At 39.6% G+C, this 12,783-nt stretch overlaps 1 protein-coding gene across 2 annotated transcripts in view; it reads right to left on the bottom strand.

Annotated features, from left to right (window-relative positions):
• Positions 1 to 12,783, bottom strand: part of aebp1a (AE binding protein 1a) — a 23,337-nt gene continuing 10,554 nt past the window's right edge. The window contains exons 5-21 of one of the 2 annotated variants that reach the window (XM_085280468.1): positions 11,354 to 11,428; positions 11,172 to 11,231; positions 11,003 to 11,062; positions 10,071 to 10,148; positions 9,733 to 9,842; positions 8,272 to 8,411; positions 8,089 to 8,173; positions 7,848 to 7,992; positions 5,615 to 5,694; positions 5,349 to 5,472; positions 4,844 to 5,040; positions 3,973 to 4,146; positions 3,716 to 3,841; positions 3,379 to 3,625; positions 2,740 to 2,879; positions 1,083 to 1,182; positions 1 to 986 (exon numbers count right to left, since the gene is read on the bottom strand). In XM_085280468.1, the coding sequence (XP_085136594.1) occupies positions 418 to 986; positions 1,083 to 1,182; positions 2,740 to 2,879; positions 3,379 to 3,625; positions 3,716 to 3,841; positions 3,973 to 4,146; positions 4,844 to 5,040; positions 5,349 to 5,472; positions 5,615 to 5,694; positions 7,848 to 7,992; positions 8,089 to 8,173; positions 8,272 to 8,411; positions 9,733 to 9,842; positions 10,071 to 10,148; positions 11,003 to 11,062; positions 11,172 to 11,231; positions 11,354 to 11,428 (2,510 nt within the window). In that variant the 3' untranslated portion in view covers positions 1 to 417. The remainder of the gene's footprint in view (positions 987 to 1,082; positions 1,183 to 2,739; positions 2,880 to 3,378; positions 3,626 to 3,715; positions 3,842 to 3,972; positions 4,147 to 4,843; positions 5,041 to 5,348; positions 5,473 to 5,614; positions 5,695 to 7,847; positions 7,993 to 8,088; positions 8,174 to 8,271; positions 8,412 to 9,732; positions 9,843 to 10,070; positions 10,149 to 11,002; positions 11,063 to 11,171; positions 11,232 to 11,353; positions 11,429 to 12,783) is intronic. The other variant, XM_085280469.1, reaches the window with a different exon arrangement.

Genomic DNA, 12,783 nt, shown 5'->3' with positions numbered 1-12,783 from the left:
TAATTTAGAAAATAACGTCATTTTAATGCAATGCATTCAGCAGTACAATAAATCAGTTTAATTGAAGCCAGAAATGATTCTATGAAGCCATTAAAAAAATGAAGACAGACCTAATCCTGTCTTATTGAACATACTGTATGTTTAATTTAACATAGAGCTAATTAAACATGTGCTGTGTAGTCTTTGCTCAGCAGAGACTTCCATTTCTTCTTTATCTCTCTCCAAGAAATATTTGTTCCCAAGAATGTAACCCTCAATACACAATGCTGCCAACAAGTCTTATTTTGTCCAAGCTAAATCATTAAAGATGTTTTTTGTGGGTTTTTTTTGTTGTTTTGTTTTAAAGCTGTGATCTTGCAGCAGATTTGGTTAGTAAGGACTTTCTATAAGATAGAACTGGGTTTGTATGTGCAGTAATCAGTCTATAGTGTATTCAAAAGGATAGTCCTGTGTGGGCACTGAGTCAAAGACAACACTATCGAATGGGTTTTCAGTGGACCATTCATCCACAGGAAACCAAGAGTCATACCATGAGGTTGTTCTCTTGGTTTCAGGTGGTAGAGTGGTGGATGCTGTGGTGGTGGTTGTTGTCATTGTAGTCGCAGGGGTGGTTCTAAGGCTGGCTTGTAACCTCTGCAAACGCAGCCTCCGTATACGCATCAGCCGCAGCCGTCTACGTCGCGCAATGTCGTGAGTGTTGGCGGGATTTTCAAGCTCTGTATCAATGCTGGGGGCTGCCACAGTGCTGGCTGCAGTTGTTTTCACTACATTCGCTTTGGTGATGAGTCGAATGGGTCTTTTGCCGTGGAGTGCCATGATTTTCTTGATGCGATCCCAGTTGGATTTGGTTAAGGTGAAACTGCAGGGTGTTGCTCCGGAGTCATAGCCCACCATGCAGAGCCGTGTCTGAGGGGTGTAGCCATCAGCTTTGGCTGTTACCTTGTACTCCCCAGGATTTAGCAGTCGCCAGTAATCCCCGCCCACAGCTATACAATGGTTACATTAAAAAAGGTCATGTTAAAAAATGCTGTAAACGAATGACTGGATCTTCATGATCTGAAACACTATATAAAATAGTTTACCAGTTTTAACATCATGCCGTATCCCCTCAACAGATATTGTCGCGTTGGGAAGTGGATTTCCATCTATATCCCTCACAATACCCTTTATCCCGCGATGTACCTGCACAAGAAAAGTACATCCCAGTGAATCTTAAGGAAATTTCACATGTAGAAAACATTAATTTCCACGTTTGTCAATGACATATCAAAGCTGCTATGTACAAGACTTTTCGTGACAAAAGCTTGCGTTCAGCTACCACTAAAGCAGATAAGCAACTGACATGAAAATATAATTTTTAACTACACTCAACAAAAATATAAACGCAACACCTTTGTTTTTGCTCCCATTCCCCATGGGATGGACGTAGAGACCTAAAATTCATTCCAGATACACAATATAACCATCCCTCCCAAACAGTGGTCACAAATCAGTCCAAATGTGTGGTAGTGGGCACATCTGCTATATTTAGATAATCCATCCCACCTCACAGGTGTGCCACATCAGGATGCTGATCTGACATCATGAGTAGTGCACAGACTCAGACTGCCCACAACAAAAGGCCACCCTGGAATGTGCAGTTTTGTCTCACAGCAAAATCCCACAGATGCCACAAGCAATGAGGGAGCGTGCAATTGGCATGCTGACAGCAGGAATGTCAACCAGATCTGTCGCCCGTGCATTGAATGTTCATTTCTCAACCATAAGCCGTCTCCACAGGCGTTTCAGAGAATATGGCAGCACATCCAACCGGCCTCACAACCGCAGACCTCGTGTAACCACACCAGCCCAGGACCTCCACATCCAGCAGGTTCACCTCCAAGATCGTCTGAGACCAGCCACCCAGACAGCTGCTGGAACAATTGGTTTGCACAACCAAACAATTTCTGCACAAACTGTCAGAAACCGTCTCACGGACGCTCAACCGCATGCCCGTCGTCCTCATCGGGGTCTTGACCTGACTCCAGCTCGTCGCCGTAACAGACTTTTGTGGGCAAATGCTCACATTCGATGGCGTCTGGCACGTTGGAGAGGTGTGCGCTTGACGGATGAATCATGGTTCACATTGTTCAGGGCAGATGGCAGCTGAGAATGTCCCAGTTCTTGCATGGCCAGCATACTCACCGGACATGTCACCCATTGAGCATGTTCGGGATGTGCTTGACCGGCGTATATGACAGCGTGTACCAGTTCCCACGAATATCCAACAACCTCGCACAGCCATTGAAGTGGAGTGGACCAACATTCCACAGGCCACAATTGACAATCTGATAGACTCCATGCGACGATGTGTTGCACTGCATGAGGCAAATGGTGGTCACACCAGATACTGACCGGTTCTGGGTCCCCAGACCCCCAATAGCGCAAAAAACTGCACATTCCAGGGTGGCCTTTTGTTGTGGGCAGTCTGAGGTACACCTGTGCACTACTCATGATGTCAGATCAGCATCCTGATGTGGCACACCTGTGAGGTGGGATGGATTATCTCAATATAGCGGATGTGCCCACTACCACACATTTGGACTGATTTGTGACCACTGTTTGGGAGGGATGGTTATATTGTGTATCTGGAATGAATTTTAGGTCTCTACGTCCATCCCATGGGGAATGGGAGCAAAAACAAAGGTGTTGCGTTTATATTTTTTGTTGAGTGTAAATATAATGAAATAAAATTCTCACTTGTTCAATAAAGGACAACAAAGCCTCACGGTTGTTCTCCCACTCAAGAGGCAATTCACTCTCATGGGGAAACTTATCACAGCCCAAGAAGATGGAGAGCTCGAAGCAGTTTGTGTGCAGGTAGCTGAAGTCATTCATACCTGTGGAGGAGATTGTGTTTTAGAGGAAATATTCTCCTTCAGTTGTAATATCATCTGGCTATTTAGATGATTTTATTTGTCCATTTTTGGAGAAACAGAAAAATAGCCTTTTGATAACCTTGATATTTAAGGATAAATCTTGTGATAGAATTCTGGTCGACTGTTTCTGATTTGCATAAAAATTTTAATAAACAACCCTAAACATTTATAATGATTGTCATATTAATAAAGACATTTGACATGGCATTTTCACTGGTTTTTCTTACCATCACAATGATGGTAAGAAATTAGGAAAGACACATAAAAAAATTTACATTTTCCAGCAATATTGTAAAATTATAAATGGTCAAACTTTGGACCATAAACTTTTCATGCAAACAGGAGATGGTCGATCAGGAGATGTTCTAAGGTGATGATTTGAGACAGAAAGACCCCTTAATGGTCTTGACTGAAATATTTTTCATTTATGACCTTTTTGCTGTGTCATGTTAACACTTACTTCCCACCACTGGCTTCCAGGTGGCTCTGTTAGTGATCCCCTGTCCTCCAGTGATATCATCTCCATGGCAGGAACCTCGGTAGGTCTCTGTCATGGTTAGATGGCTGTGGGCATATGACATTGCCAACCACCGAAACATGGCGTCGTCTGGAGTCTCCCTCAGAGCACCCTCATTCTGGCGCTGAATGCGAGCCCAGGTGTCCTCGTTCATTTCTGCATTATTTCTCCAACGACGGTTGTCAGTTAGCTTAAACATTAAGACAGCATAGAGTTATTATACAAGTGTACAGCTGCCAAAGAGTGCTTTTGTTAGGTGTTCTTAGTAAAAGAGCCATACAGAAATTGGTGGGCGCTGCATGTCAAAAGGATATGTGACCAGTTTTTCGCCTCCTTGCAAATTAGCTCCCAGAACAAAAGGGTTGCGCTCCATCCAGGTAATTACAGCTTTTGTCTCAACTGCAAGCTAAAAGAGATAAAGATTGCTAATAAATTTGTAGTAAATTAAAATACACACACACACACACACACACACACACACACACACACACACACACACACACACACACAATCCCAAAGGACGGTAAACAAACTCACAGAGCCATTCAAAAAGTTTTCTGGAAGGGGGATGTGATGATTAGGCACTATACGAGGCACCCAGCCTCTGTCTTCAGCTCCCCACAAGATGCTGTTTAGATCTGGGAAATTCTGGAAGATGTCATAACCTTCTTCAGTCCAGTGGCCCAGGGCCCAGTTTCCCATCTCTGATCCCTGCAGGAGTGAGGATGGTGTTAGGTCATTCATGCTCTCTGGGATCTCTGAATAATTTTTCTACAGTGTTTTGAAAAATCTGTCAGTTGTGGTGAAGACAAGTAGGCTCAGACATGAGACGAAGCAACAAAATTCCTTTTATAAATGCAAGATTTGTAGAAAACAACTTAATTAAAAACTGTATTCTAAACTAATGTAACTAATTTAAGAAATTAGAAATTCTGGTATGAGATACTAAATTTGGATCAAAAATTTCATACTGATTATGGCTCTGTAAACAAAAAGATGTTTACAGCCACTGTTACTTTGAAAGGCGGACACAGGCATCATCATGTATCATACTGGTTTGGGAAATCTTGTTGATGAAACCTTGAGCTTAGGATTTTTAAGCCTTTAGCATGTTTTTAGCAATGAAACTGGCAGATATTAGATATTCATATGGTAGTGACTTGTCAGTAAGAAGTAAGGCCTGACTTACAATGTTACCTATTTTATTGTCCTTCTGCACTAAAAATGGTATCTATAAGCTATGAGTTGATGGAACCGAGGGTTGTTCTCCACAGACTGCTCGACCTTTTTTACAACCTTGTTGAACATTAAAGTTTGTAGGTTTAAGGCACTTCCACAATTGCTTCACTTTTCTCCATATTGTTTGCGGTATGTGCCACTAAACAAAGTTTGAAGCCTTTGATTGTACCATCTCGTAGGCCAGCTCGTAAGCATCCGGGTTCAGTGAGGGCACCAAGTGTATTCTAACACCATCCACCAGGCGACGGACTCTTGGGTTGTCATCATTGTATTCTTTACATAGAAACTGCATAAGCAGCAGGAGGAGCTCTCGTCCAAGTGCCTCGTTACCATGGAGGCCAGCTGTGTAACGAAATTCTGGTTCACCTAAACAAAAAGACAACATATTAACGCAACTAACAATTTATTTTCTGGACTAAGAGCCACTTGAATGTGGTAAAACCTATTTACATTGCTCTGTAAAGATGCAAAGCGTTATACATGTACATTAAATGACAGACATCATGCAATGTCTACAAGTCAAAAAAACAAAATATTACTTTGCCAGCAACAAGTGTAATGACACTCAGATCTGTGTCTCACGGTGAACCATAATCTGTGTAAATTATGCAATTCTAAGATGAGCTTCAGCTGAGAGAATTACACTTAAGTAAAAATATTATAGATCTCTCTACCAGGCTCATGCTCCCCGGGGTTATCGGAGATTTCCATGGCATACATTTTCAGGCCCTGGGAGCTTTTTCCAATGTTGTAGATCCTGGTGATGTTGGGACATTCCTCATTTATTACCTTCATCATCTAGAAGAGTGAAGGAAAAACACATTTATGGATGGTTGCTGCAACATTATTGCTTTTGTAGGTTTTGGCATACTGCTAGAGAGGCAAGGTTGAAATGTTGCATTGTGGAGTAGACTGATAGTGTCCCAAGTGAGAAACAGACCTGTCTCATCTCCTTGTAGTTGTGGTGTCTGAAGTCCAGGTCATCGGATGGGTTGACCTCATTCTCACTGTGGTGGCTTCCTGAAAAAGTTGGCAAAGAGATTAGCAGAGTGGGAAGGAGATATTTTACTAAGCAGAAGTTTTTAATTTCAGTTTCAAGTACACTACTCCACTTTAAGTATTTGTTATGCATTTAGAATTTATTTAATTTATTTAAGGGTACCTAATATGCTTATAAACAAAAATGTTTAACAGGTCTAGTGTTGGCACAAGTAATCATTGGGAATTAAAACACTGTTTTAGATCATTTCTAGTTTATTCTCACATTACGTTTTATGTGGTTAGAAATTCACTGTAGAATTAGTTAGAAAATCCCTGCCCAGCAACAGCGGGGGTTGAGACAGGAAGCTGTTATAACTGTAGCAATGCAGGAGTTGTGTGTGAATGTATAAAAGAGAGGCTGAGACGTCCCAGTGACAGAGCTCTCATGACTGTGGAGCTGTGATGTTTGATGTGTGTTAGCTCTGCTGCATGCAGTAATTAAAAAAGCTTGGCCACAGCTGATTGTGTTGCTTTATTAACAGAAAATTCCATCACAGTTAGGACCCCTGGTTTTAGAACCCAGGGTTTTGAGTTTTGGTTACTTTCGGTATGTTCATATATACGTTTTTTAGGGTTTTAGTTTTACCCATTTTGCCTCTCGAATCCTGGATACTAGGTCCAAAACCTGCCTGCTGTACAGCGCATCTTGATAAAAACACTCGTAATGGCTGAGGTATTTTGTTGCATTCTGAAGCTTTTGATGGTTTTAAATTCATACCCCATGAAGTAATCCACAGCAAACCCTCTTATTTTGACTTACCTACATGTTTAAATTTTGATCTTCAAAGTAACCTAAACCTCAGTTGTCAGATAGATAACACAGTAAAAACCCTAATATTTCTATTTAAAATACAAGCTTATGAGTAAGTACCAATATTTTGCAGTCAAAACGTTCAGCTGCTGCTGAGTAGATGTTATTGTTGTGTCTTTCCTAAAGCTAGTGGGAATACAAGCAGTTATCTTGCACTTATGTAGCACACTTAAGGACCACGGTTAGGAGGTTCATGCTATGATTCTGAAACAGACTTTTGTGTATTTCCACTCTTACTTTGGCAAAAGAACAATTTTTTTCTTGTTTCCCCCCTTCCAGTATGAGGTGACATACTGTATTATGGAATGAAGAAAACATGACTCATAAGGTTGGAAAACTTCAAGTTTCTACAAATGAAGTGAAAAGTCTGTGAACATGTTAAGACTGATGTATTTCTGCATAAATATACCCTCAAACATTAATTTTCACACAGCTACTAAAAGTAGATAAAAAGTTAAAAAGCTCTTTAAAGAATCAAAGATTTAGTTATTTATTTATTGAGATATTACATCCTGTGACAGGGGGAAAAGTATTTGACCCTTGAGGATTAGCAGTAAAAACAAGCCATAATTGTCACGGTTCTTGGTCATTTTGACCCAGCATTTCAAGTTTTTTGTGTTTTGGTATTATTCTTTATTATGGTTTATGTTCTGATTCACTAGTTGTGCTATTTTGATTATTATTATCATATGTTTCAGTGGAATTGTTGTTAATAGTTTAGTTCTTAGGTCTAGATTTCGTGCTCCCTCTGTTCAGTGTCTAGTCCATGCCTCTGTGCCTGTCCTGGTCCCTCATCTCTATGTTCCCTCTGTTGCCATGTCTGTCGTAGTGTTAAGCTCGTGTCTCTGACTCCATGTCTGTGCATGCTTGTCTTATTTTCTGTTTTACTTTGATAGTCTTGTGTGCTTTGTTAGTATGTTTAGTTTAGTCCTACCTAATTAGTTCCAGCTGTGCGTTTCTCCTATCTCCCGTTCCCTGATTACTCCGATGAGTATTTTAATCCTCAGTCTTCCCCTCTTTCTGTTGGGTCGTACACAATCCCTTCGTGTTGTGTTTCTACCTCATGTTCTCGTTGCTTGTTTCTGGTTTAGTTTTCCTAGTTCATGTTTCCTAGTTTTACTTTCTAGAAAAAATTTTCTAGCAAATAAAGCTGAGCTTTAAGTTTATCATTCAGTCTGTGAGTCCTTCATTTGGGTCTTTCCTCCTGCCTGCCACACAGCAAATTTGACTTGACAGTAATAGAATCCAAGTTAATGCATACTAAATCTTTGTTTTGTCTGACATTTTAATTTAAAATATTACTATTTAAAAAAATACTAACTGGGCAGCTGACAAGCTAGGATCTCGGCTCTGAGACATAGGCTGCCATTCCAGCTCTGAGGCAGAATACGGATGTAACGTGCCACCACTGGTGTAGCAAACTGACTCATCACTGGTGTTTCCTTATCCACATTGCCATAGAACAACTGCAGGAGAGAATCACAGGAGAAGGAAATGAGAAGGTGTAAAGGTGTAATTCACTGTTACGAAAACATTTTCATAATTAGTTGTGGCTCAATCACCCATTCAGCGTAGCCATCGTGTAGTAAAGTCCAGTCTCTGCTGTCGTTGCTGAAGGCCACAAAGTAGGACGACACAAAATCCTCACTAGGATCAAAACAAAAGAAATTACTGAGTACTGACTTTAATGAAACACAGCAGCACTTGTGCAAGGTTTTATTATGTGGAGATGGAGTAGGACTCACTGTAGCTCAGAGTTTCTTCCCTGGGTGATGACCCCAGTAAACTCCACCTCTCGGCGGGCATCAACTTGAAACCAGTGTTCTCGCTCCTCTGACTCTGCGCACCATGCACCACCATACAGGTCTTCATCATTGTCAGAGCCCTGTACACAACCACACAGAGAGCTGAAAATACATTGTTTTCCTGATAAAATGATGGAATAACTCTTGAAAGCCTACGAGGAGTAATCATTGAAGCTCTTTTCTCAACTGAGAGGCTTCTGTCATATTTCAGGGCCTCTCATAGGACAAAATGGTTCAGTGCACATTGGAAGTTTTTGAGGGTTGTCTCTGTCCATGCAGCTACCTTTGGAAAAACCTGGAAACTATTCTAATGGTTGTCTTTATTGACTTATACTGAGGTGCAAAAATTCTTAATTAAGGGTGAGGTCATCAAATACCGTCTTTATGGGGGAGTTAAATTAGTCCCAGTGTGCACCTTTTATGTATTATTTTGCACGCTTTTTCTGTTAGTCCTGAGAATAAAAACATGATGATTCACAAAAGAATGTTTTTGTTGTTGTTTTGTTTTAACTGAAAGCATCATGCAGTTTTGTGCACTCTTTGTTTCTCCGAATCTGTGCAGCATTAGTGGAGAGTTAGGATGACACAGATAGTTTCATTAAATGAAATTAACATCCATCCATTGTCCTTATCAAGGTCATGGGGGGTGCTGGAGATTATCATAGCCACCACAGAGCAAGAAGCAGGGTACACCCTGGAGAGGTCGCCAGTCTTTCGGAGAGCTAACAGAGTGACAGACAACCACTCACATCTATGGGCATTTTAGAATCCTCAGTTAACCTAACCCAACTAACTGTGTGTTTTAAAAATGTGGGAGGAAGCTGGAGTACCTGGAGAGAACACATGCAACCACAGGAGAACATGCACACTCCACACAGAAAAACCCCAGTCAGATGGTGGAGTCAAACTCCTAACCTTTTTGCTGTAAGGCAACCATCTTTACCACTGCACCACCATGCTGCCTAAAGGTAATTACACCAAAATGAAATTATCCTTTGTGTTGCACTCTGTTGCGGCATCGGGATAACAAGCGGAAATCTCCAGGTCTGGAAAATTAGGTTCCTCTAAAGACAGCTTAAAGCTAACTCCAAAAGCATGTCATTCCCCAATCCCAAGTAATGAAAAATTCCCCACAGTGCTTTAGTCAGTGGTTGACTCTTGTGCTTCAATACAGCTGCCATAAACACAGTAGCTACATATCATGTCTATTTATGACGGTAGGACAGTAACTAAAATCACTGTAACTTGTAATTTTCTACCAATTTTCAGGTGACTTGGTTTTATATTTTCATCTGAAAGGTTCTTGGTCCTTTGTGTGAAGGCCAGTGCACTTTGTGTTGATTTTTCTGAATATCAGTTGTGGGTTAATACGGATAAGGAAGTTCTGAATTTAGAGTATACCTGCATGTTAAGGCGCCCCCTCTGAGCTGAGAACCCATGATGAGACTGAGAGGAAGCTAACAGCTGGTCATCTTCTACCCGGTGAGACTCCAAGCCCAGAGGAGGACATTCTGGGAGGGAAATCAGAGCACACACCAACAAAATCTGTGTAACAAATGTTGCTGAGAGACACTAAAAAAGACACACAGTGTAAAAGAAATGTTGTAGTTCAATATAAGGCTGATTGTTTTGTTTTTTTACAGATCTTATCATTATTATTAATATTATATTAATCTCTGTCTTTACTGTGAATGTTTAAAACTAAAAAACAAGTGAACAAAACAGAGAGACTCTCTTACTTTTTGGTTCAGCTGGCACTGAGATCTGCTTACGTCTCTCCTCTTCCTCCTCCTCCCACTTTTTCCTCAGTCTTTCGGCTTTCAGAGATTAATAAAAAAATAGTAAATGTCAGAAAAAGGGACTTGCTCTCAAGCCCACCACCGCCACCACACAAACTATTTCCACATGTGCTCATAATATGCACCTTGATTTCCACTTGTGTTCCATTATTTGTTTTTACTTTAAAATACAGGGCATTTAAGTTTGTAATCAGGAGTAAATTTCCTCCACATTTCATTGGATTTTACAGGAAATTGTTCTGAAAAACTCTGTTATCAAACTGATCCTTTCAGTCACCCTCTTCTGCATGTTTTGATATCACCATAATATCTCCTAAATAGTCCCAGAGCTTTACATAACTATGCACAACAGGATACTGTGGCAGCTGTTGGAATTCTAGTTCATTATTTATTTTCTCATTAAAAACAGACCACTGATGACGTAAGAATAATAGTGTCACGCTACATTTTTTTCTGCCAAGATTTCAAATAAAAAGAGCAAAACCAGCAAGATGTAAGTCATTTAAAAACACTTCAAAAACGGAGCATATCCTCTAGCTTAATCTTTAAACAGTTTAGAGTAAATGTTTTAATTTGCTCTGTTGTACAATGAAGTGGACGGTTACTTGTATCAGTTTTGATGGAGTTGTTCTAATACTATTTCCATATTTTATCATGAGGCAGGTTTTATACTTTTTATTTTTTCGTTTCTTAATTAAAAAACAAAAACAGAAGGCCGTGATGAAGTATTGTTACTATTGAACATGTAAACAGAGTGAAAGAGAAATGTATAATTTTAATATTCTTCTGGGGTTTGTGGTAAAGGTTTACAACATGATGATGTTAAAGTTTTGATGTTTATCAATGTAAAAAAACAAACAATAAATATAAACCTTTTTCGGCCTTTTCTTTTAGAGCTCTCTCCTCCTCTTCTTCTTGTTTTTTAGCTGCCACTGTTGTCAGGGAATCAAAAAGTAAAAAATTATCTTAATGTCATGATGAAGAGCTGCAGTGTATGTTATATATTACACTTCATTAGTTATTTGTGGCAAGCAGACGTACAATCAGTGTAGTCATATTCTTCATACCAGGCTCCAATATATGGAACGGTGGTGGATTCCTCTGAAAGAGATGCAAAGATCTGATTTCAGTTGGAGTTTTTTGTTTCTGCATCACCAAATAAATTTTTTTTAAAAATGACACATTGCCATTAACACAGCCCTACACTGTATGACATTGTATACCTGGTATGTACATGATGACCTCAGGAGTTGTGACATCTTTCTTCGTATCAGGATATCTGCCAGGCACCTCATCTGCTATGAACATAGCAATCAGACATTATTGTTTTAGCTGGAAGATGATAAAAACTTTAAAACGAATGAAAACATCTTAATCAGAACAAAAGTTCCATGTTACTGTGGAAATATTAATGGAGAAAAACTCCCACCAGAATGGATTTGAACTTAACTCTAAGTTGTCTTGATGCATGCTCAGTCATGCAAAGGACTGATTGAGCATCATTCAGAATCAACTTTTGTGGGTTAGTTCCCTTCTTTTAAATTCTCAAACGCCCATTCTTTATTATATCTGAACTTGAAATATATCTTAAATGTGGTTCAGTCAAGAGAGGCAATCGCATGAATTCATCCATTATCACCTGGACCTAAAAATAAACTGTGTTTTATATTCCATCCATCCATTCTCTTGCTCATTTGGATAGCTGGTGGCTATCCCAGCTCTCATAGAGCAAGAGGACATGTCACAAGTCTGTTGCAGAGCTAAACATAGACCACAACCATTTGTTGACATATTCACATCTATAGCCAATTTAGAATTACAAATTAACCTAACCTTTGAACCCATAATCTGTTTTCGGTGGGATGATAGTACCTCTCAGCATTGTCATTATTTTAATGAACTAAAGTAATTTAATGAACCGTCTAGGCTGTTTTGACTGATCATTGTGGGCTGCCTGGACCAAAAATCCCAGGCGCCCAGTTTTGTTGTCCTTGTTCAGCCCTGATAGAGCTGTACAACACAATACAATACAATGCCCTGCAACATCACAATGATGCCATAATTGGCTGATGCAGTCATATTGTAATAAAAACATCATAAAGCATCAACATTTTAGCATAGACCTTGCTCTACGGGGGGTAGTGCTCTTTTTAATTATAATATATCATTATATACTGATATAAAATTTTTTTTATTGATGGCTATCTATAGTCACATTGTAAAATAACCCAAAACAAACAAAACTATCTATGATAGTTTCCTCCTTCACAACAATTGTAGTACGGGTAATTAAAAAAAAAAAAACTCACCCATTTGGTTTTTTTAAACTCAAAGTTAGAATTATGGGGCTTTGTTAAGTGTGCTAATACAGGTAGCTGTAGCTGACAGTTGTCTGTTAGGCCTTTCCTCTGGTAATTTGATTCATTGAACTTTTCAGAATATTTTAATGGCATTAAGTATCAAATAATATGGCTTGCTGTACCTGTATTTTATGCACTATTTATGCTACTTTGCTAATTATCAGGTTAATAAGCAGGTACCTGTCTGTGCATTGAAGTAGTGCTGTTTATGGATGCACCTTCTACCTCATGTCCAAATATGGTCACTTCTAGTTCTGCAAAACAACACGGCTCAGGCCAAAATATAAATACTG

Source organism: Mchenga conophoros, linkage group LG7, assembly GCF_057382185.1.
Source record: "Mchenga conophoros isolate Kocher_MC1m ecotype Shallow Benthic linkage group LG7, M_conophoros_male_GT1.1, whole genome shotgun sequence".
In the NCBI taxonomy this organism is placed as follows: Eukaryota; Metazoa; Chordata; class Actinopteri; order Cichliformes; family Cichlidae; genus Mchenga; species Mchenga conophoros.
Note: the sequence above shows the minus strand (reverse complement) of the source record. Positions and strands in the feature narration are given on the sequence as shown.